Raw genomic sequence first — 26,110 nt, forward strand, 5'->3', positions numbered from 1 at the left:
AGATCATTGCTGGAGCCTCAGCTTTTCATAAATCTTGATTAAAGACTGGATATAACACTGGATTCAATTACCTTTATTAAGGATTGCCTGCACCCAACAATAAAAAGCCACAATTAGAACTTGAGCCTGTTCTATTTTTCAATGAGATTGTAATTGATCTGTGGTCTAACTCCCGCCTTTGGCTCATATCTCTTAATACCTTTGCTTAACAAAAATTTATCACTAAAATTTAAAATTAATCTGATCCCATATCCATTGCCATTTGCAGGAGATGGTTACAAACATGCGTCGAAGTTCTTCCTAACATCTCACCTGAACTGTTGGGCCCTAATTCTCAAACTATGCTCCCTAGCTTGAGAATCCTCAACCAGTGGAAATAGTTTATTTATCTTTTCCTGTTAATATCTTGAAAATAGCAATCTGCGGAAGCACAAACATCATAAAGACTGAAGCAGTTCAGAGGACTGGTCCACATTAACGTTCTCTCAGTCCATTAATACATTCTCAGGTTTTCATTTTCCCAGTATGAATTTCCAATGTCATTACTTTTCTGAATTTTCTTTTGAATAATAATTAATAATTCTTTCTACAGGTGTCTCTGAAGTGCCAAACTCCTGGCTCAACATAAAATCATACCCTTGAACTTGTTAACCTTTTCAAGATAAGATAGGACCATTCCTAACCAGAAAGCATTGGTACTCACATTTGATATTGAAAGACGCGGTTGCTGTTTTAGCTTCCTCTCCAGTGACTGTATTCCGTGCTATGCACTGAAAGTCTCCACTGTCCTCCCTCCAATCAACTGCAGTAAATTGCAGATTGCTGCCTTCAATGAAGCGTCTCTCAGAAGTCTTCACAGGTTTTCCATTTAGCAACCACTCAAAAACAACATTTGTTGGAATCTCAACCTCACAACGGAGTATTGCACTGCGCCCATGCAAAGCATCCTGTGAGTAGGGCTCCTTGGTGAATAGAATTATCGTCTGTATGCAGCACACTGTGGGGAGAAAAGACAATGTGTTTTCTTATTACATAATCATCCATCCCAGACACGAGTTCAAAACAATAATGGGGAGATGAAGAAAGGAGTTGAGGAAATGTGGTTGCATGGATTGGAGGCAAAGGAATGGACAGGCACACAAAACATAGGGAGTGGGAGGGAGAGGGAACATGGGGGTTGTGAGGGAGAGAGGGAGAACCTGTGCTGTGACCACTTTATAACTCCACGAACCTATATTGCATAAATATCTTCAATAGCATATTCTACAACAACACTCATGCTTTGTCTTGTTTGTCCCATGTCGCAAATCCTGCAACAGTGAACTTTGCATATGCAATATAATAAAACTTAATTTTCTACTGGCTTGGTTGTGTTTTATTTCATGTTTGAAGGCGAATATACAAGCCAGCAATTAAACTTTATATTTTTGATATGGTAATTAAATCCCAGTCAACCACAGCAAATCAAATAAATTGATGAACAAGGCATTAAAACCTCCTATCAGCAATAATGATGCAATCAAAAACAATTCACTTCATCAGGAACACAGGAACAGGAATAAGCCATTCATCCCTATGAGCCTGCTTGACCATTCAATAAGGTCATGTCTGACGTGTGGCCTAACATGTGCCTGCCTTGGGTCAATATCCCTAGTCTGGCTTAATAAAAGTTTGTCTCTCCCGAATAAGTTTGAACAATTGAATTTGCATTGACCACTGTTCAAGGAAATGAGTTCCAAACCTCCTCCACTCTTCGCATGTAGAAGTGACATCTCTCAAATGGCCTGGCCCTAATTCTTGGACTTTGCCCCTGGTTCTAGAATCTTGAACCAGTGGAAGAAGTTTCTTTACAGAACAAACCTCAATTATCTGAATTTCAGATGATCCAAACAAGATCTCAAGGTCCCATAAAAACGCTATCTGAACTCTCAGTCATCCAAGCAAAATACTCCCCACCCGTCTCCTTCGGATAATCAAGGTTGTTCTGTACACTATTTCCCTGCTAATAGGCTGAAGATCTCAATTAATTTGCTGCTTAAGCTTCTAAATTCTAGAGAACAAAAGCCTAATTTGTTTAATCTCTCCCCCTAGCTAAACCCCTAAAGTCCAAGCATCATATTGTAAACCTGCGCTGAACTCCCTACAAAGCCAAAACACCCTTCCCTTAGGTGTAGGGATCAGATTTGCACACAGTATGCCATTATGCATGTCACCCAGCTTGTACAAGCTTTAATAAACTTTAACTATTTGCAGAAGTTGGTGTGTGTGAATTACATCTCGTGTGAAACCTCGGGAAAAGAACCAAACATAACCACACATAACAATGCTATTTCATTACACAAATGATATTAAATAAAAGACAAGCTAAAGACAAATATGATTTTACGTTCATTCCACAGCCTCTTGGTTTCACAAACCGGCCACTGCTGAAGACTGGAAGCCTGTCCAACTGCCAACTACCAGGTCATGTCCTACCAATTTGAGTACTTAACCATTATTCCAACTTTGTTTCCTGCCACTCAACCAAGGTTCCTCTCCAAGTCAGTAATTTGCCCTCAATTCCATGAATTTCCATCTTAGCTAACAGTCTGATGTGGGACTTTAGCCTTTTAGAAGTCCTTTGCTACTACTTCAAAAAAAACTCTAGGTTTATCAGGCATCACCTATCCTTCATGAATGCATAGAGACTCTCCCTGATTCACTGAATTTTTTTTTTAGGTAATCAATTGCCCAATCATTGTTGGAGTCCAGAACCAAATTCCCCACCACAGCTAACTGGTCTGCAATTTCCTCTGTCTCCTCCTGATACCTTTCTTAATCAGCAGAGTGACATGAATAAATTTCCAATTCAGAGGTACAACTGCTAAATCTAGGGAACTCTTGAAAGATTATGGTTCAGGCATCAGCATCTCCTACCTCCTTGAACACTTGTGCATGGAAACCATTAGGTCTTGGGAATTTGTCAATCTTCAGTTCTATTAATTTCCCCATTATTGATGATTTACTTCAACTTATTTTATTTAGTCCTTGATCCATGTAAATTTATTTGGGACTTCTAGCAAGCTATCCTCCATTTCTGTTGCAAATACTGAAGCAAAATAATTGTTCAGCATGTGTGCTATTTCCTCATGGTCCTTGACAATATCCCCACTCAGCCTTCAAAGCGCCAACAGCACTCTTAACCAGTCACTTTCCCTTTATACAACTATAACATCTATTGTCTTTTATGTCCATTTAAGTTTCTTTTCATAATCCTTTTCAGCCACTTTGTGGCCTTTTGTTGGTCTTTGTAGTTGTCCCATTCTGTGGGATCTGTACTGTTCTTTGCATTTTTATAAGCCCCTTTCTTTGAAATTTATGCTGTCCCTCATCTCCATAGTAGACTAGCAGGAGGCTGGAAGAACACAGCAAGCCAGGCACAATCAGGAGGTGGAGAAGTCAACATTTTGGATGTAACCCTTCTTCAGGAATAAGGATTACATCCAAAACGTTGACTTCTCCACCTCCTGATGCTGCCTGACTTGCTGTGTTCTTCCAGCTTCCTGCTCGTCTACCTTGGATTCCAGCATCTGCTGTTTTCTTGTCTCTAACCATGTCCCTTATCTCCATGGAAGTTTCTTCTGTGAGGTGGCGCTTTTCCTTTTCATGGAAACAAGTTGCTTCTGAATTACATTAAAATATTTCTTTGAATACCCATACTTTCTTCAGCTGTTTTACCTATTAGCAGTGTTGCCTAGTTTACTGTAGACAATCTCTGTCTCATCCCATTAAAGTCTGCATGACCTAAATCCATTCTTTGTCTCTTACAAACACTACATGAAACTGAATTATGCTATGATTACTATTTGACAAATGCTCACGAACAACTGGGTCACTAATTAAATCAAGCTCATTATGAAGTGCAATGTTGCTTGTCCCCTTGTTGCATCAAAGAGACACAACCTCAGGAGACACAAGAAATTCACAATCTTTCTGGCAGATGGTTGTCTGTCTATCCTAATCTATGTTAAGATTAAAATCCTCTATTAATGTGACTCTGCCTTTGCTACACAGTTGCCTAATTTCAGCAATTAAACATTATACACTTCTCAGCTATTACTAGGTGGTCTATATGGGACACTTATTGAGGTTTTAATTCCTTTATGCCTCCTCAGTTCCACCCAAAAAGGTCTTTGGAATGCTCTCCCCCTCCTTACATTCTCTCTCACCACTGAAGTGATTCCATTTTCTAATTAGTAACGCTACGCCATCCTGTCTGTCGTTTTTGCTATGCCTCCTATAAATCTTATAAACTGGTATGTTCAGTTCCTGCTCCTGATCACCCCGCAGCCAAGCCTCTGTAATAGCTACTATACCTTAGTTTCCAATATGAATCTGTGCTTACAACTCATTTAACTTGTTCCTTAAACTCTGTGCATTTGTATGAAGAACTCTAATTTTGGCTGTACACCCAATCCTGTCATTCAGCGTTGTATTATTTCCTCCCTCCTGTCTTACCCAATGCACTTTTTAAGAGTCCCACCTTCATTAAACTGACCCTGCTTGTTCATTGTTAACCTCTACCTTATAGAACATAGAGCAATACAGCGCAAAATAAGCCCTTCGGCCCTCGATGTTGTGCCGACCTGCGAATTATGCTCAGCTCATCCCCTATACTATCCCAAAATCACCCATGTGTTTATCTAAGGATTGTTTAAATCTCCCTCATGTGGCTGAGTTGACTACATTAGCAGGTAGGGCATTCCACAGCTTTACCACTCTCTGCATAAAGAACCTGCCTCTGACATCTGTCTTAAATCTATCACCCCTCAATTTATAGTTATGCCCCCTCGTACAAGCTGATGTAATCATCCTAGGAAAAAGACTTTCACTGTCTACCCAATCTAATCCTCTGATCATCTTGTACGTCTCTATCAAATCCCCTCTTACCTTCTTCTTGCCAATGAGAACAGGTTCAAGTCTCTCAGCTATTCCTCATAAGACCTTCCCTCCAGACCAGGCAACATCCTGGTAAATCTCCTCTGCTCATTTTCCAACGCTTCCACATCCTTCCCGAAATATGGGGACCAGAACTGTACACAATATTCCAAGTGTGGCCGCAACAGTGTTTTGTATAGTTGCAGCATGATATTGCGGCTTCGGAACTCAATCCCTCTACCAATAACACACATAACACATCGTAAGCCTTCTTAACAGCACTATCCACCTGGGTGGCAACTTTCAGGGATCTATGTACATGGACTCCAAGATCCCTCTGCACATCCACACTACCAAGAATCTTTCCATTGACCCAGTATTCTGCCTTCCTGTTATTCTTCCCAAAGTGCATAAACTCACATTTAGCGGCATTAAACTCCATTTGCCACCTCTCAGCCCAATTCTGCAGTTTATGCAAGTCCCCCTACAACCTGTAACATTCTTCCACACTGTCCACTACTCCACCGACTTTACTGCCATCTGCAAATTTACTAATCCATCCACCTATGCCTGCGTCTAAGTCATTTATAAAAATGACAAACAGCAGTGGTCCCAAAACAGATCCTTGTGGCACAACAGTAGTAACCGGACTCCAGGCTGAATATTTTCCACCAACCACCACTCACTGCCTTCTTTCAGAAAGCCAGTTTCTAATCCAAACTGCTAAATCACCCTCAATTCCATGCCTCTGCATTTTCTCCAACAGCCTACATGTGGAACCTTATCAAAGGCTTTACTGAAGTCCATGTATACCGCATCAACTGCCTTACCCTCATCTGCTCATACCTTATACACTTTCTCATTACAACCCTAACAGTCCTGCTTTTTAACTTTCTGCCGAACTCCCTAAATTCCTTTTGCTGGACCTCACCGTTCTTGCTAATGTCATTAGTTCTAAAAGGACCACAACCTCTGGCTGCTCACTCTCCCTTTTCAGAATGCGATATGTCCACTCGGAGACATCCTTGAGCCTGGCACCAGAAAGGCAACACACCATCCTGGAATCTCACATGCAGCCACAGAAATGTCAATGTGGACCCTGACCATGGAATCCACCATGACTAACACTATTGCACTTTGACCCTCCTTCCTGTACAACAGAATCAGAATGGTGCCAACATTCTAGCTACTGGATTATATATTATAGAACATAAAGTAGATAAGTACAATTTGAATGAACCTGATCAGGTTGACAACTCGACAATACGCTTCACACCGGTTATGGACAACAATGAGCACTTCTTCACTGAACAGATAACACATTGTTATATATATCGAACATTATAATATTCTTGTTTAAATGCAAATGCATAGTCATCTTCCACTGAAGGTGTTTAATAATAAACTTTGCCCGGAAAGAATGACCAGAAATAGAAAATAGCAATCCACAATCAATTAGACTGAAGCTTATGGAAGTGTAACACCTTCTCCTATATTGTGAAGCTCCCAATTTGTCAATGAGATGGGCACAATAAAAGGGGTTCAAGAAATCGACCTGGAACTGACCAGTCAGACAGAACCATTCATAACTCAGAGACATAAACAATGTTAATTGGTCAAGACTCAAAGCACTTGCAGTTAATCAGTATCTTTTTTGCAGAATTTCTTTAAATAGGAACACAGGAAACAAGAGGTCACATCAGTCAAACCTGGCTGATCACCCACTTCAATTCCATTTTCCCCCACACGTGCAGCATTCCTTACATTACTGGTTTGCATAAAGATTTGTAGCTTGAGTGCCTGTTGCCATGGTTGTGGGTATATTTGATGAGCTTGTAGGGTGTTTCATCCCCTGTTGAGGTGACACCTTCAGTGCTCTGGAACCTCCTTTGAAAGTTACCAGTTAGGTCACTGATATTGAGAAATGTGTCAATTGCTACTTCAAAGATGCTCAAAGACCAACCTTCTGCAGACCTGAGAGACAGAGACTTCTAAAGATCCCAAACCCTGGAGTTAAAAAAAAATCTCCATATCGCACTTATGGGTACTCCCCCTTATTTTCAATTGTACCCACTAGGTCCAAAGTCCATAACCAGCAGAAACATCTTACCTCCATCTACCCTGCTGGTCTCTAAGTATTTTGTAGGTTTCAATGAGATTGCTTCTCATTCTTCAAAAGTCTGCGAAATATAGGCCTAGTTTTCACAACCTGTCTTCAGATGACAGGGAGAAAAAGTGAGGACCGAAGATGATGGAGATCAGCGTCTAAAAGTGTGGCGCTAGAAAAGCACAGAAGGTCAGGCAGCATCCAAGGAATAGGAGAATCGACATTTCGGGCATAAGCCCTTCATCAGGAACATGTTGGGTGGGAATGTGGAGGGAGCTGAGACATAAATTGAGGCAGTGGCAGTGGAACATGGGAAGGTAGCTGGGAAGGCGATAGGTAGATGCAGGTGGGGGGGGTGATAGTGATAGGTCAGAGGAAGGGTGGAGCAGATAGGTGGGAAGGAAAATGGACAGGTATGTCAGTTCAAGAGGGCAGTGCAGAGTTGGAGGGTTAGATCTGGAATGAGATGGGGGTATAGGAGATGAGGAAACTGGTGATGTCGACATTATGTCTTGTGATTGGAGAGTCTCCAGGTGGAAGATGAGGCATTCTTCCTCCAGACATCAGGTGGCTTGGATTCGGCGATAGAGGCAGCACAGGATTTGTATGTCCTTGACAGAGTGGGAGGGGGAAGTTGAAGTGGTTGGCCACAGGGTGACGTGGCTGTTTCGTGCATACATCCCAGAGATGCTGCCTGAAACATTTCACAAGTTGGCACCCTGACTCCCGACATAGAGGGCACCACATCGAGAGCAATGGACGCAGATGATGAGGTAGTAGAAGTGCAGAAAAATCTCTGCTGCATGTGAAAATATCCTTTCGAGACATGGATGGAAGTGTGTGAGGGGGAGGGGGTAGGCACAGGTTTTACACCTCTTGCAGCTGCAAGGGAAGGTGCCGGGAGTTGAGGGGTCGCGGTCCTAATAGGGAGTCACGGAGGGAATGGTCTCTGCGGAACACAGACCGGAGTGGGGAGGGAAATATAACTCTGGTGGTGGGGTCTGATTGTAGGTGGTAGAAATGGCGAAGGATAATGTACTGTATCTGGTGATTGTTGGGATGGAAGGTGAGGACCAAGTGGGTTCTATCCTTCTTGTGGTTGGAAGGAAGGAGTCCAAGGGTGGAGGTGTGGGAAATGGAGGAGATGCACTTATGGGCATTGTTGATCACTTGGGAGAGGAAATTATGGTCCCCACATCTCTGTCCAAGGTACCAAAGGATCTTTTCACATCCAGCAGATATTTCCCTGCACATCCAAAGACCTCATCTACTGTGTCCGTTGCTCTTGATGTGGTCGTCTCTACATCGGGAAGACAGGACGCCAACTTGAGGAAAACTTCAGGGAACATCTCTGGGACACACACAAAACAACCCCACCGCCCTGTGGCTGACCACTTCAACTCCCCCTTCCACTCTCCAAAGACATGCAAGTCCTGGATCTCCTCCACTGCCAAATTCAAGCCACCTGATGAGGAAGAAAACCTAAATCTTCAACCTTGAGATCCTTTAACCACACGGCATTAATGTCAACTTCACCAGTTTCCTCATCTCCCCTCCACCCACCCTATCCCAGATTCAACCCTCCAACTCAGCACCGCCCTCTTGAACTGTCCTGCCTGTCCATCTTCTATCACTATCACCCCCTAGCTGCAGCCAACTATCGCCTTCCCAGCTACCTTCCCCCCCAATTTATCTCTCAGCCCCCTTTCCCACCATCCCCCAATATTCCTGATGAAGAGGTAATGCCCAAATCACTGATTCTCTTGCTCCTCGGATGCTACCTGACCTGCTGTGCTTTTCCAATGCCACACTTTGACTCTCCTCAGAGGACAGCCCTTTCATTCCAGGAACAGGTCTTCTGAACCTTAACTGGCAATAAACTTCTTTTCGAGGCAAGAATATCAAACCTGCACAACACTTCAGGTGCAATCTAATCCAGGTTCTGTACAATTGAAGCAAGACTTTGCGACTTGTGTAGATTCAATTCTTCTTGCAATCACGGCTAACAACCATTTGCCTTCCTAACTGCCTGTTGAACCTGCCTATTAGCTTTTGGTGACTTCATGATCAGGATACCCAGGTCTTTTTGTACAAATAGTTTCTCATCTCATAGCATTAAAAAATAATCTGCACATCTGTTCATCCTACCAAAGTGGATATGCTCATATTTCTGCTCATTATATTCTGTGCCATGTTCTTCCCCACTCACCAAATCTATCCAACTATTTGTAAATCCACTTTGCATCTTCCTCACAGCACACATTCTTATCTAACTTTGTGGCATCTATAAACTTGGAAATATTAATTTGGTCCACACACCCAAATCAATGATATATATCATGAATAGCTGTGACCCAAATTCTGACCCTCATCCATTAGCACTAGCGAATATGACCTGTTGTTCTTACATTGGTTTTCTTCCAGTTAACCAATCCTTAATCCGTGCAATACATTACCTCCTATCCCCTGCATTTCAATTTTGCCAATCAATATCCTGTAGCAGATTATATCTTCAAAATAAGGGGGTCAAATATTTAATACAGAGACGAGGAGTAATTTCTTCTCTCAAAGGGTAGTGAATCTATGAAATTCTTTATTACTGAGGGCTGAATAGGTTTTGTTGTCAAGTGTATTGCAAGGCAAAGATAGACAGATTTTTAGTCAGTCAGGAAATCAAGGGTTATGGCGATAATGCAGGAAAGTGGACTGAGGATCATCAGATCAGCCATGATCTCACTGAACAGCAGAGCAGACTCAATAATGTGCTGAACAGCCTGCTACTTCTAATCATGCATCGTAGGGCCTTAGCATTCTGAAAATTGAAGTATACTATTGATATGTCCAAAGTCTTTCTTTTAACAATTAGTAATATTCTTCACCAACTCCAACAGATTTAATCAAACTCAAAATCCATACTGACCATGTCCAGTCATTTTTATCCAAGCGCCCACTGTGTAGATTAGTGCTCCTTCCCTTCTATTAAAGCCACGAGGTCTGTAGTTCCTCATTCTCTTCCTTCCCTCTTAAATGGTTGAGTGACATTTAATACTTTCCATTCTTTAGGAACTATTCTAGAATCTACTGAATTTTGAGCAACCATCATCAATGCACCCATCATCTCCGTAGCTACTTTTTTCAACACTGATGCAGAATATCAGACCCTGGTTTAACCAATTTCTCCAACATAAACTTGCTAATACTAATTTCCTTCAACTAATTTTCCCTAGTCCCTTGGATCTCCAATTCTGGTAGATTTTCAGTTCTCAGTGAAGACAGGCATAAAGTAATCATTTACCTTCTCAATCACTTCTAATATCCATTGTAAATTCATCCAAGTCTGCCTGTAATAGACCCTCATTTACTTTCGTCAAACTTTTTAAAATATAGATATGTGCCTTTTTAACATACCTATAGACATTTTTACGTTCACTTGTTTTTTGCTCATTTATTTTCATACTCTATTCTTCATATCGTTCAGATTCTTGGTTGTCCTTTGCTAAATTCTAAGATCCTTCTGATCCTCTGGTTGACCATTTATTCTGCTAACATTATAATCCCTTTCTTTCAATTGGACTTCAATTTCAAACTTCCTTTGTTAGTCGTAGTTGACAGATATTTTTGGGGTTTTCTGCCTTAAAGGAATGTAGAGTTGCTATAATGTATTTTGCAAATCCATCTAAACTATTTTTCTCACCATTCCTTCATAATATTTCTTGTTCAAATTTAACATCCTGGCTTTAGATTGTTTTAAGAGATATAGCTCAATGTAAAATTCTAAATATTATGGTCACTCATCTCTGAAGCTCTTCTAGAACAAGATTATTCATTAGCCTTTTTCATAACATATCAGATCTGAAATAGCCGGTTTTCTAGTTGGCTCAACATACTGCTCCAGATAATCATTCCTAACACTTCAGAAATTAATCTTCAACACTATTTGTGCTTTTTACTATTACCAAGTCAATATGTGAAATCCTGAAGAAGGCTTATGCCCAAAACGTCGATTCCCCTGCTCCTCGGATGCTGCCTGGCCTGCTTTGTTTTTCCAGCACCACATTTTTCAACAATATGTGAAATCACCAATGATTACCGTATTACCACATTACCACCCTGAAGAAATTCTGCTCCTCTCTCCAATGGGATTTACCATCAAATCTGAGGAAGTGTCACTCGACCCAAAATGTTAACTCTGCTTTCTCTCCAGAGATGCTGCCAGACTGACTGAGGTTTTCCAATAATTTGTGTTTTTGTCACCTTGTTAATTTTTAATACCCTGATTATTATCATTCCTTCACTGTTGCTGGGTCAAAATTTTGGAATTCCCTAATGGAATTGTAGGTCTATCTCCAGCACATGGACAGCAATGAGGGGCAGGCAATAACTGCAATATTAAAATCCCATACAATAAAAAAACTACCACGACTAATTGGCCATCTTTAAACATCGCCGACCAATGCTTGCTGTTTCAGAACTTCAAACGAATTGCATGTTTGGTTTTTCTGATCAGAGGTCCTAGATTACTAATCTACGGATCTTCTCTCTTACTCTAGTCAATAACTCCTTCTTTGCCTTCTTATACTTTCTAAAAATGCCAAATGTTTTGCATCTCTAGTTATGCCTTTAAATCATTTACCTTCTAGCAAAAGCTGCATACACTCAGAGTGTCCTAAACTTTGCTTAGGGTTTCTAGCATTCTTCCACCAAATACTTGAAAATTTAAGTACTGATTTTGGAAAAAGTTACAGAAGTCTGCTAATATGCAAAAATAGACTGCAGGATACAAATAGAAATGTTGCCAAAACTTTGATTTTGCCTCAGATATGATCAAATAATTCCCAAAATATTCATTATTTTCCCAAAATTCTTCCCATCCCGAGATGGGAATTTCTAATCAAGCACTGCCAGCCACTGAAAAGTCCAGCTGATCATTATAGCCATTAGCGCCACCAAAGGACCAGCAGTAGCTGTCATCATTCTACCCACCACAGACTTGGGATTAACAAGATACGGAGGTGTTTCAAGCAACCAGCAAACACTGAAGAAATAATTCAGAAATTTGTTAGCTTCCACTAAAAAATAATAAATAAGCTTGGGTACTGTTTTTTAAATGGACTTGGCAAGATGGCAGTAATTCTGTAGAACTGCCATGAATGGCTCTGCCCAACAGCCAAGGCATATTGGTGTTTTTTGCCATCCCTCGCCATGGAATTATTAGTTTATAACCTTACAGAATACATTTGTTAATATTTGGGAATGGGAAGGATGCCAAAAGCAAAAGGAGCAAGCAAACAGCAGCAGGGAGGACACTCCCCTGCAGCACTGAGCACATCAGAGGCCGCAGCAGCAGCCTCTCCTGAACCGCCGGAGGACCTGAAAGACTCAGATGAATTGGCGGCAGCGATGGCGACTTACCTTGAAGGTTGGGGTTGCAATTGAAGAGATCAGTGAGGACATCCTTGCCCAGGTCCAACTCATCACGTCCATGCCGCAGAAGCATGAACAGGAGCTCCAGAGCCTCAGGGAGCGAATGGAGGAGATGGAGGGTCGAACCAAGGTCCCTGAAGCAGCGATCGTGTCCTCATCTGGTCAGATCCAGGTACTAGAGTGGGAGGTACGGTCCTTACGAGACCAGTTGGACAACCTTGAAAATCAAGGTCAGAAGACGAATCTTCGGATTGTCGGGCTCCCGGAGGGTGAAGAAGGTGGGCAGCCAGTCAGCTTCTTTGAAAACTGACTGCCGCAGTTCCTGGACCTTCAAATAGAGCCCAGCTACCTGTAGATTGAAAGGGCCTATCGGATGGCAGTGCACAGGTCTGGGCCGGTACAGTGCCCCCACCCAGTCCTTGTACACCCCCACACATACAAGGACAAGCAAAAAGTGATAGAAGCTTCCAGAACACTGGGAAAAGACTCACAGGCACTGCTGCACAAGGGGTCAAAAACCAAGATTTTCCAGGATTTCTTGGCAGCTGTAATTCGAAAGAGGAATCCTTCAATGAAGTTAAAAAGAGGCTGAGGAACCTGGGCATTTAGCCACGAGGACCCAGTTTATAAGTATGACTCATCAGATAAAGCTAAGAACTTTGTAGACACTTTAAAATAGACCAACTGGTCTGAAGAATACGGTTAATGTTCATCCTCTTTTCCTTCCCCTTTTTTTCCCCCCTTTCTCTTTCCCTAATAATTTCTTTAAAATCTTGGATTATCTTGTTCCTAATATATTTTTATAACTGGATTTTATCATAGGAAATTTTGTGGGTGTCCCTTGTTGTGTCCCTTTGTTTGTTCTCTTTCAGTCACAAGTAGGTGACATGGAGCCAGGGATGGGCGGAGAGCTTATCCTGACTTTGTCTTTTTTTTGTTGACTTAAGGATCATCTCCTTGTTAGTTTTTTTTTGCCTAAGACTGTGGCACAGTTCAGGCTTGAAGGAGCCATGAAGGAGGGGACTGGTAGGATGAGTGCCCCCAATGGGCAAGGGGGAAGAGTCTCCAGTTTAAGATTTTATAGTTGATTTTCTTTGTTTTTTTTGGTAGCAATAGTTGTTTGTAGTTATAGAACATAGAACATAGAAGAATACAGCGCAGTACAGGCCCTTTGGCCCTCGATGTTGCTGTCAATCCTATCTAACCCCCTAATCATCTTGTACACCTCAGTCAAGTCACCCCTAAACCTTCTTTTCTCTAATGAAAACAGCCCCAAGTGTCTCAGTCTTTCCTCATACGATCTTCCTTCCATACCAGGCAACATCCTGGTAAACCTCCTCTGCACCCGTTCCAGTGCCTCCACATGATACAGTAGTTTTTGTATACACAATTCTGCAACTCTAGGGGTCTTTATTTACTTGTGCTCACCACATTGTAAGCAGGGTTCTTTCTCCCAGGGATTCAAAGGTCTCTAAAAGGGGATATGGTTAAGTGTCTTCTTAAATGGTGCACCTGGAACACCAAAGGAAGTCATTCGCCTGTTAAAAGGAAAAAGGTGCTTTCCAGCTTAAGAGGGAAAGGTTTGATATCGCTCTGTTGTGGGAAACCCATCTTGATGATGGGGAAGACCTGAAGTTACACAGAGGGGTTATGACAGGGGGTTCTTTTCATCCTTTACTACTAAAAGTAGGGGAGTAGCGGTACTTATCCAGAAAAACCTTCCGTTCGCATTATTAGAGCAAATGAAAGATGAGCAAGGACGGTTTGTGATGCTTAAGGCCCCGATACATGAGAGGAATATGGTATTTTAAATGTCTACTGTCCTGTGCATCCCATCACATTTTTGCTTAGTGCCTTTTCTAAGTAGAGTGCCTTTGGAACACAGCACATCATTATAGGAGGGGATTTTAATTGGCTTTTGGATCAGACAGTGGACAGGATGCCTAGTAGGTCCCCAACTATTTCTTCACAGGCCAAGCAGTGGCTAACTTACGTGAGGAGCTGGGGCTGGATATTTGGAGATGTCTTCACCTACCAGTAGGGACGTCACCTTTTTTCCAAACCGACAAACGTCACACGATGATTGATCTTTTTCTGGCTCCCTTGACCCTTCTGCATTCGATTAAGGGTTGTAAAATGGGGAACATAACGATCTCTAATCACATGGAGGTTAAGGAGGTTAAGGCCAAGAGTGTGGTGCTAGGTTTGCGACACTAACGTCTGCATCCTTTTCTCCTTAAGGATTCCAGACTTGTGGAATGTTTTTTGAAGGAGTTCTTGACCATCAACTCAGGCACAGCTAGTAGTCAGTCTACGCTATGGGAGACCGTAAAGGCCTTTGCTAGAAGATTAGCTATTTCGCATTCGGCTAACCGAAACAACAGAAGGGGGAGGAGCAGCGTCTACTTGAGATGCGGTTGAAAGCCAGCAAGGCGGCACATTTTGCACTGCCTTCAGTGACTAAGCTAAAGTGGATCACAACCTTCCGGTATTAGCAATTAGACACAGCGCTGGGGTCCTTACATACACAATGCCAAAAGGGTTAATGAGGCTTTTCGGAGTTTTTACTCTGAATTGTATCTGTCTGAAGATTGCGAGGACAGGTGGCTAAAATGGAAGTCTTTTTTTAAGAACCTGGAACTCCCAGGGGTAACCTTGGTACAGATTCTGTCTAAAATCTTGGGACTGCCCAATGTTCTCAAAGAGGACCGGAGAGGTTTTGTAAGGGGCTATAGGTCCTGTAATCATATTAGAAGGTTGCTGAATATGGTCCAAGTATGTCAGCAATGATCAATTCAGGGGTTGGTGATTTCCTTAGATGCAGAGAAAGCGTTTGACTGGGTGGAATGCCATATCTCTCTGTCTTACAGCGGTTTGGGCTGGGTGGGGTCTTTGCTAGGTGGGTGGAGGTTTTATATCACCACCCTCTGGCCGCAGTCATCACCGATGGGGTGAAGTCTGGAATTTGAGGATTGGTAGGGGTAGTCGTCAAGGCTGCCCCCTTTCACCGCTGTTATTATGCTGATGAAGTTGGATCGAGGGTACACAAGATTACACTGTATGCAGATGATGTTCTTCTGTTTTTAAATTGAACCCCATGACCTCTATTCCCCATCTGATACAACGTATTAATTCATTTGGGGCTACTTCAGGATATAAGATCAACTTTGCAAAATCGGAGGCAATGCCTTTGAGGAACCTCAAGAAAGGGCCAGAGGTTGAAGGTGGCCCTAGATTCCCTTTTAAGTGGTCACGGGCAGGGTTCCAATACCTGGGCATTTTTATTACCCCCATATTTAATCGGTTATCTCAGACTAACTTTGCTCACTTGCTTGACAATATTAGCAGGATCTCCAGAGATGGGAGGCTCTTCCAATTTCACGGTTGGGCCGAATAGCCCTCATTAAGATGAATACCCTTCCTCATTTGCATCATCCCGTGTATGCTCCCTACACGGTTTCCCAGGTCAATGCTGCGGAAACATATGGATTGGTTTAGTTCCTTTGTCTGGCATTGTGGGCGGCCCCTCATCAAACTTACCAAATTGCAGTTGTCTCAAGGATGAGGAAGAGTTGATTTTCTAGACATCAGGAGGTATCAGTTGAGTTCCCTGGTGTCCTTTGTGTGCGATTGGGGAGGTAATGATCTGGGCTCAATACGGCTGGATATCAAGGCCTCCCAGGCAAAGTGCACTCTTCTTATCCATGAGCAACACATCAATATGAGGACAGTTATGGACCACTGCCGGAACCCCATTTGTATTAGTACGGTCAAGGCATGGAAGGCAATGTGTCAGAGTGACGGTTGCTTTGCCACTTATACCCATAGTTGGTATGCCAGGGTTCCGACCAGGGATGACGGACTCAGGGTTTAAACTATGGGCAGCAAGTATATCTTTCGAGGAATTGAGCCTCATATACGGGCAGCCCAGAGATCTTTTCCAGGTTAGGGATTTCATCCAGAAGACAACTACACTTCTGTATAAGCCTGATACAGAGAAGCTGTTGCTACGTTCCACAAACACCCTCTCCATTAGTGCGCTTTATCACTTGCTAGGTGGCAGGACCTGGCAAGATATTAACTGGTTGTGTGAGGTCTGGGAGGAAGAGCTAGGAGTGGAAATCTCTTCTGAAACATGGGAGGACATATGGGAGAACTTGCGAAAGATCTCAATCTGTAACAGCACATGCACTACGCAGTTAAAAGTTCTGCACATGGTTCATCTGGCACCGGACTGTTTGGCGAAGTTTAAAAAAAGGGTATCTTCAATATGCCCCAAATGTAAAATATGTGTAGGTACTCTTATCCATTGCTTCTGGACATGCCACAGGCTCCGTGTTTATTGGAGCACTGGGGCAGGAGAGCTGGGGAGGGTAGATGATCAAAGTTAAAGCAGACCTAATATCGCTCCTCCTGGATCTACCGAATTTATCATCTTTAAACGGGCATGGGAAGAAACTATTTAAAATTCTTACTGTGCACAGAAGAATGTTCTGATGAATTGCACGTTAGAGAATCTGCCAGGCTTACTGGGATGGCAGAAATTAATTATGGAGCACATTCCCTTGGATTTCTTTTTTACAAAGCTGGTGCACCACACAACAGATCCTTTTTTTTTTAAATAAGGCATGGCAGCCCTTTTTGAGTTATTTGGATATAGATTTGTCTGCTATCTTAACTAAGGCGCTTGTTTAACCAGGATGGTTAGGTTTGCTGAGCCCTGGAGGGGGGGGAAGCGCCGGAGTTAATATGAGTATATATACACACAACACTCCTGTTGTTTTGTATGGGAGCTTTGCAGCAAGTATTGCGATTTTGTGGGTTCTTTTGTTTTATTAGTCACTTACTTATTTATTGGTGGTTTTGCACAGCGTTAGGTTTTGTTTTGTATTGTATTAAAGGTAGGTTTGTAGTCAGTCGTATTGTAATTTGCATTTTTCTTTATTATACTGTTATTTGTTATATTTGCAATAACTTGTTTGTGAAATCAAATTCTTTTCCTTGCTAGTAAATATATTTACAAAAAAAAGGAACGATTCCACTGTTTAAGATCATTTTGCACTTGCATAGTGTGGAGGTTTTAAACAGTGGGTTTGTTGAAGGGTGAGTTAAGTGGTAATATCTTTCAAAAACTGTAGTCAATGGTGTACCAGGCCATGAGGTTGTAGACTATGTTGGAGTACAACTATGCTGCTGTTAATGGCCACAGTGCCACAGATGCCCAACTGGAGCTACTAGATCGGTTTGAAGTCTATCCCATTTAGCATAGCGATACTGCCACACAACACGATGGAGATTATCGTCAATCAAAGGCAAGATTTCACCACGGATTTCACTTAGATATAGTGATGGACAAATGCACGTGCAACAGCAGATTGGAAAGGATGAGGTCAAGTCTGATTTTCCTTCTTGTTGGTTCCCTTAACACTTGCCACAGACCCAGTCCTGCAGCTACATCCTTTAGGACTAGACCACTTTGATTAGTATTATCACTGTCAAGTCAATTGCTGCTGGACACCAAAATCACCCACCGAGAGTACATTCTGCACTGTTGCCACCCTCAGTGCTTTCTCAAAGGTGTTGTTCAACACAGAGGAGTATAGATTCATTAGTTAAAGGACAGCATGTGGTAATGAGGAGGATATTTCCTTGCCCATGTTTAAACGGAAACCATGAGACTCCACTGGCTCCAGAGTCAATGGTAAGGTTGAGGGAACTCAATCCAACTGTAAACCATGACCTGGTCACCTGAGCTGGGTTTACGCAACTGGTGAGAGAGGACATATCCAAAGGTTGTAATAGTGATAGGTAAGACATTATCTAAAAGATATAATTCTGTGAGCATGACTATGTCAGGCTGTTGCTTGGCTGGCGTATGATACCATTCCCCCACATTTGATAGTAAGGAAGACTTTGCAATGTTGATAGGATTGCCTTTGTCATTTCCAGTATCTAAGTCAAAGCCAAGTAGTCCGGCTGGTTTTATTTCTTTCTTGCAATTTCATAGCGATTGACTGCTACAAATAAGTGACCACTGCAGAGGGCAGTTTACAATCAACCACATTGCTATGTATCTGGAGACCAAACCAGGTTAGGATAGCAGATTTCATTCCCAAAGGACATGATTGAAACAGATGGATAGTTCTGACAATATACAATGGCTTCATGGCCATCAGAAAATTATTAAGTCCATTTTTCTTTTGTTGAATTCCAATTGCACTATCTGCAATAACAGGATTCAAACTCAGGCCCTGAGAACAGGAGCTGAGTTTCTAGGTTAATAATCTAGTGATATTATGACTACACCTCCAATTTTGGTGTCATCTGCAAACTTATTAACTATATCTCTTTATGTTCCAATCCAAATCATTTATATAAATGACAAAAAATAGTGGACCCAGCACCCGATCCTGGTGGCAGAGCACTGGTCACAGGCCTCCAGTCTAAAAAGCAACCCTCTACCTTGGAATACAGAGAGAACAAGTCATTTGGATACAAAACTGGTTAGCAAGGTCACTTGGAGACAATCGCCCATGAGGAACCTTGTTGAATGCCTTACTGAAGTCCATATAGATCATATTAATGCTCAGCCCTCATTAATCCTCTTTGTTAGTTCTTAAAATAACTCAATCAAATGCGTGAGACATGACTGCCCACGCACAAAGCCATGCTGACTATCCCCAACCAGTCTTTGCCTTTCCAAATGCTTGTAAATCCTGTCCCTCAGGATACCCTCCAACAATTTGCCCACCACTGATGTCAGGCTCACTGGTCTATGGTTCCCTGGCTATTCCTTACCATCTTTCTTAAATAGTGGCACTACATTAGCCAACCTAGACTCTTCCAGCACCTCACCTGTGACTATGAATGACACAAATATCTCAGCAAGAGGCCCAGCAATCACTTCCTTAGCTCCCCAGAGTTCTAGGGTACACCTGATCAGGTCTTGGGGATTTATCCACTTACACATTTCAAGACACCCAGCCCTTCCTCCTCTTTAATATGGACATTTTTCAAGACGTCACCATTTACTTCCCTACATTCTATATCTGCCATATCCTTCTCCACAATAAACACTCATGCAAGATACTCGTTTTGTATATCCCCCATCTCCTGCAGCTCCATACAAAGGCTACCTTGCCGAACTTTGAAGGGCCCTAGTCTCTGCCTAGTTACCCTAGTTACACCCATAGACAATCAAAATCAGAAAACATTAGTCAGTCAATTCTCTACCCATGCTATTTTACTTCTCCAAATACAATGGGCTCTTACCTTATTGAGTAGCCAAATTCTAAAATCAAGGATGATCTTCCCTTTTGTGATCTTCACCAGAGTCTGTACTTATAAATGCTTTACTGCATCCTTTCTAATAGATTCCAACATTTTCCCCATTAACGTGGTCATTACACTAACTGGCCTAAAGTTACCAATGTTTGTTCCCTTCCCTTTATAAAATTAAAGATCATATATAGTCAGTTTTCCAATCCTCTAGGACTTTTACCAAAGTGAAGCATTAATGGAAGATTATTAAGAATGCATCAATATCTTTGTAGCTACTCCTTTTAATATCCAAAGAAGCATCTCACCAGGTACAAGAGATTCATCCATTTTTAGGCCCATTTGCTTCGAGGACCTTTTCTCATGTGAAAACTATTGTATTTGTTTCCTCTTTGTATTGGTATCTTCTTTAGTGAAAACTGATGAACAGTATTTATTCAACTCCTCTCTCAATTCTTGGTTGATAATATTTCCAAGTTCACCTTCAAAATTCATCTTCTCCCTCCATTACATTTTTAGCCAACTTTTGTTGATTTTTAAAAACATTTTCCAATCCTTGAACTTACCACTTATCTTTGCTACATTGAATGTTTTTTGTTTAATGTGATTTTAGACCTGACTTCCCAACTAACCATGGTTGGCTTATCCCCTTCCTCGAATCCTTGTTTCCCTACTGGGATCTCCTTATTGTCAGCCATTAACTTTTTAAAAAAAGTTATCTACCACTATTCCACAACCATCTTTGCTGCTAAATTCCTCTCTCCACTCTGGAGGCTTCCTGCCTCATTCCTGATGAAGGGCTTTTGCCCGAAATGTCAATTTTTCCTACTTCTCGGATGCTGCCTTTTCCAGCACCACTCTGCTCTTGACATTAGACTCCAGAGCCTGCTCTGCAATTTAATGATTGTGGCTGATTAAGTTCATCCTAATTCCTCGAAAACAATGTTGTTTTGAATTCAACCACACTCTGTGGTAGTGAAATTCACAGGTTCACCACTCTCTGGGTGAAGAACTACAGAGACAGCTCAGAAACAAACTTTTCAGCCCAGCTTGCCCATGCTGACCAGGTTCCTAAACAGAAATATTCCAATTTGCCTTCATTTGGCCCATAACCCTCTAAACCTTCCCTAGCCATATGTATTCAAATGTCTTTTAAATATTGTAATTGCACTCCTCTACCATTTCTGGCATCTATCAGAATATTGCATTCAATTCTGGTCTCCCTCCTATCAGAAGGGTGCTGTCAAACTTGAAAGGGTTCAGAAAAAAGATTTACAAGGATGTTGCCAGGGTTAGAGGGTTTGAGCTATAGGAGAGGATGAATAGGCTGGAGCTATTTTCCCTGGAGCGTCAGAGGCTGAGGGGTGACCTTATAGAGGTTTACAAAATCATGAGGGGAGTGGATAGGGTAAATAGACAAGTTCTTTCCCCTGAGGTGGGGGGAGTCCAGAACTAGATGGCATAGGTCTAAGGTGACGGTGAGGGGGGGGGGGGGGAAATACATAAAAGGGACCCAAGGGGCAACTTTTTCACGCAGAGAGTGGTGCGTGTACAGAATGAGCTGCTAGAGGAAGTGGTGGAGGCTGGTACAATTGCAACATTTCAAAGGCATCTGGATGGGTATATGAATCGGAAGGGTTTGGAGGGATATGGGCCAAGTGATGGCAAATGGGATTAGATTAGGTTAGGAGATCTGGTCGGCATGGATGAGTTGGACTGAAGAGTCTGTTTCCGTGCTGTATCTCTATGACTGTCACACACCACCCAGTGAAAAAAGCTACCCTTTGGGTGCCTTTTTAAAATCTTTTCCGTCTCATCTTATACCTATGCTCTCTTGTGTTAAACTGCCCTACCCTAGGGAAAAGGCAATGGCCATTCATCTCATTTATGTCATTCATTTTTATAAATCTCTATGAACATCACCCCTCAGCCTCTCGCGAAAAGTCCCAGCCTATCCAGATTCTCCTTATAACTCAAACCCTTCAGTCTCAGTAATATCCTTGTAAATCTTTTCTCCATCCTTTCCAGATTAATAACATCCTTCCTGCAGCTGGGCAACCACAATTGTAATCCAAATTGTAGTACTCCAAATGCAGCCTTACCAATGTCTCGTACAGCCATAACAGGATACTCCCAACTCTTGTACTCAATGTTCTGAGCAATGAAGCCAGCATGCCAAGTGCATTCTTCACCATCCTGTCTAACCTGCGACGCTACTTTTGCAGACCCCTAGATCTCTTTCAACAACACTCCCCTAAACTCAACTGAACTCAATCACCACCCTCAGAAAAAGAACAGGAAATATCACAGACCAAGGAAACCTAAACACAAATAAAAAAGCGGGAAATAACATCAGTGCTTCACCTGAGGCTCATTGATGTTACGATCCTACCAAACAGTGTAATTCTTGGCACTATTAGCCTTTCACAAAGAATATCTCATACCCTTCCAAGTTGAACTGAATTGCAACTGCTCTGCCCGCTTGACCAGTCTGTTGTTAAACTGCTGTAATGTGTGCTCATTTTCCTTACTATTAATCTCCCTTCCAATTTGGCAATGGCAAACATTTAGAGTACATGGGGAAGTGTAATAATTATTCATTTCTGTCTGGCATAAAAATTAAACGAAGAGTGACCCAACTGTGGCTAACATGGGAAATTAGGGATATTATTAGATCCAATAAAGGTGCTTTCTAATTAGCCAAAAAAGCAACAGGCCTAAGGACTGGGAGCACATTAGATTTCAAGAAAGGAGGGAAATGGGAGGGGGAAGAGAAGAGATATACAGAGAGTAAGAAAGTGAGCTTGCAAGGAACATACCTAGAAAAGCTTCCACAACCAGTTTCTTGGAAGGAGAAAAAGATGAGTGAAGAGAAATGCAGGTTACATTCAATCAAATCAATCAGAAACAGGGTAAGTTATAATTAAGAACAAAAGATGCAAGACCAATTAAATACATATTTTGGTTTGGTTTTCACAAAGGAGGACACAAATAACATCCCAAAAATGTTAGGAAATACTACCTAGTCAGTTAGAGGAACTGAAGAAAGCACTATTAATAGGGAACTTGATGGAATTAAAGGCAAATGGCCCCAATAACCTATAATTGGTTATTATAGGTTATTGGGGCCATTACAGGCCAATAACCTACAATATAGGCCCTTAGGCCCTCAATGTTGTGCTGACCTAATCTAAGGTCAAACTAACCTATATACACTACATTTTACTAATATTTTTCGACAGTGTTCACTATAGGAAATGAAAATGTTGACGAGGAAGATACAGAGATACTTGTATCTAGACTAGAAGAGATTGAGGTTCACAAGGAAGAGGTATTAGAAATACTGCAGAGTGTGAAAATAGACAAGTCCCCTGGACCGGATTGGATCTATCTTAAGATCCTCTGGGAAGGGAAGCGATTGCCGAGCCTTTGGCATTTATCTTCAAATCATTGTCTACAGGAATGGTGCCTGAGGACTGGAGGATAGCAAATGTGGTTCTCTTGTTCAAAAAGGGTAGTAGAGACAACCCTGGTAATTACAGACCAGTGAGTCTCACTTCAGTTGTTGGTAAAGTGTTGGAAAAGGTTATAAAAGAGATAGGATTTAAAACCATCGAGAAAAGAATAATCTGATCAGGGACAGTCAGCACGGTTTTGTGAAGGGTAGGTCGTGCCTAACGAATCTTATTGACTTTTTTGACAAAGTGACCAAACAGGTAGATGAGAGTAAACCGGTTGATGTGGTGTATATGGATTTCAGCAAGGCGTTCGATAAGGTTCTCCACAGTAGGCTATTATACAAAATGCGGAGGAATGAGATTGTGGGAGACAAAGCAGTTTGGATCAGTAATTGACTTGCTGAAAGAAAACAGAGGGTTGTAGTTGATGGAACATGTTCATCTTGGTGTCCACTTACTAGCGGCGTACCGCAAGGGTCGGTGTTGGGTCCACTGCTGTTCATCCTTTTTATAAAAGACCTGGATGAGGACGAAGAATTGTGGGTTAGTAAATTTGCAGACAACACTAACGTCGGTGGAGTTGTGGATAGTGACGAAGGATGTAGTAGGTTGCAGAGAGACAGATAGGATGCAGAGCTGGACTGAGAGGTGGCAAATGGAGTTTAATGCGGACAAGTGTGAGGTGATACACTTTGGATGGAGTAATCGGAATGCGGAGTATTGGGCTAATGGTAAGATTCTTGGAAGTGCAAATGAGCAGAGAGATCTCGGTGTCCATGTACACAGGTCCCTGAAAGTTGCCACCCAGACTGACAGGGTTGTTAAGAAAGCATACAGTGTTTTGGCCTTTATTAAAGGAGGGATTGAGTTCTGGAACCAGGAGCTTATGCTGCAGCTGTACAAAGCTCTGGTACGACCACACTTGGAGTATTGTGTACAGTTCTGGTCACCGCATTATAAGAAGGATGTGGAAGCTTTGGAAAGGGTGCAGAGGAATTTACTAGGACGTTGCCTGGTATGGAGGGAAGATCTTATGAGGAAAGGCTGAGGGCCTTGAGGCTGTTCTCGTTAGAGAGAAGGTTGAGGGGTGACTTAAGAGACATACAAGACAATCAATCAGAGGGGTTAGATAGGGTGGACAGGGAGAGCCTTTTTCCAAGTATGGGAACGGAAAACACGAGGGGACACAACTTTAAAGTGAGGGGAGATAGGTATAAAACAGATGTCAGAGGTAGTTTCTTTACTCAGAGAGTAGTAAGAGTATGGAATGCTTTGCCTGCAATGGTAGTAGATTCGCCAAGTCTAAGTGCATTTAAGTCGTCACTGGACAGGCATATGGACGTACATGAAATAGTGTAGGTGGGATGGGCTTCAGATTAGTATAACAGGGCGGCGCAGCATAGAGGGCTGAAGGGCCTGTACTGCGCTGTAATGTTCTATAATCACCCATGAGCCGATCAAAGAGTCACTTAAACCTCCATAATGTAAATGACCCTATCACCACTGCTGGCAGTACATTCCACGCACTCACCACTCTGGAAAAAACCTACCTCCGACATCTCCTGTAGACCTTCCTCCAATCACCTTAAAATTATGCCCCCTCATTTCCACCCAGGAAAAAAGCATCTGGCTATCCACTCTATGCCTCTCATCATCTTGTACATGTCTATCAAGTCACCTCTCCTCCTTCTTCACTCCAATGAGAAAAGCCCTAGGTCCCTCAACCTTTCTTCACAAGACATGCCCTCCAGGCCAGACCGCATCCTGGTAAATCTCCTCTGCACCCTCTCTAAAGCTTCCACATCCTTCCTATAATGAGGCAACTCGAACTGAACACAACATTCCAAGTGTCGTCTAACCAGGGCTCTATACAGCTGCAGCATAACCTTATGGCTCCTAAACCCAAACCCTCTGCTAATTAGTGTCATCACACCATATGCCTGGCAAGTTTGAGGGATCTATGGACATTGACTCAAAGATCCCTCTGTTCCTACACACTGCCAAGAATCCTGCTTTTAACCCTGTATTTTGCATTCAAATTCGACCTTCCAAAATGAAATCACTTCACATTTTTCCAGGCTAAATCCCATCTGCCACTTCTCAGCCCAGCTCTGCATCATGTCAATGTCCTGTTGCAACCTACAACAGCCCTATCCACAATTCCACCAATATTCTGCCATCAGCAAACTCACTAACTCTCCCTTCCACTTCCTTATCCAAGTCATTTATAAAAATCACAAACAGCACAGGTCCCAGAATTGATCCATGGAACATCACTGGTCACTAAGCTCCAGGCTGAATATTTTCCATCTACCAATACCCACTGTCTTCCAAGGACCAGCAAAATTTGTTATCCAAACAGCCAAATGTCCCTGTATCCAATGCCTTCTTACTTTGTGAATAGCCTACCACAGGGAACCTTATCAAACACCTTGCTAAAATCCACATGCACCACATCCACTGCTCTACCTTCAATGTGTTTTGTCACATCCTCAAAGAATTCAAAAAGGCTTGGAGGCATGACCTGCCCCCTCTCAAAGCCATGCTGACTATCAATCATAAATCCTGTCTCAGAATCCCCTCCAATAATTTGCACACCACCAGCGTAAGACTGACTGGTCTGAAATTCCCAGGGTTATCCCTATTCCTTTCTTAAAGGAGGGAGAACATTTGCGACCCTCCAATAATCGGGTACTACTCCAATGGACAGTGAGAATGCAAACATCATTGTCAAATGCGCAATCTCTTCCCTTGTTTCCCATAGTAAATGAGAGTATATCCCATCTGGCCCAGGTATTTATCTATCCTCATGTTTTTCAAACTTTCTAGCACATCCTCCTTAACATCAACCTGTTTGAGTGTATCAGCCTGTTTCACACTGTCCTCAGAACAACAAGGTCCCTCTCACTAGTGAATACTAAAACAA

At 42.2% G+C, this 26,110-nt stretch overlaps 1 protein-coding gene across 2 annotated transcripts in view; it reads right to left on the minus strand.

Moving 5' to 3' along the window:
• ptk7a (protein tyrosine kinase 7a) overlaps positions 1-26,110 on the minus strand; it is a 127,364-nt gene that overhangs the window by 37,297 nt on the left and 63,957 nt on the right. Inside the window, exons 1-2 of one of the 2 annotated variants that reach the window (XM_043687345.1) lie at positions 12,437-12,586; positions 704-997 (exon numbers count right to left, since the gene is read on the minus strand). In XM_043687345.1, the coding sequence (XP_043543280.1) occupies positions 704-997; positions 12,437-12,521 (379 nt within the window). In that variant the 5' untranslated portion in view covers positions 12,522-12,586. Of the gene's footprint in view, positions 1-703; positions 998-12,436; positions 12,587-26,110 lie in introns of those variants that run through there. The other variant, XM_043687346.1, reaches the window with a different exon arrangement.

Source organism: Chiloscyllium plagiosum, chromosome 3 (assembly GCF_004010195.1).
Source record: "Chiloscyllium plagiosum isolate BGI_BamShark_2017 chromosome 3, ASM401019v2, whole genome shotgun sequence".
Classification (NCBI taxonomy): Eukaryota; Metazoa; Chordata; class Chondrichthyes; order Orectolobiformes; family Hemiscylliidae; genus Chiloscyllium; species Chiloscyllium plagiosum.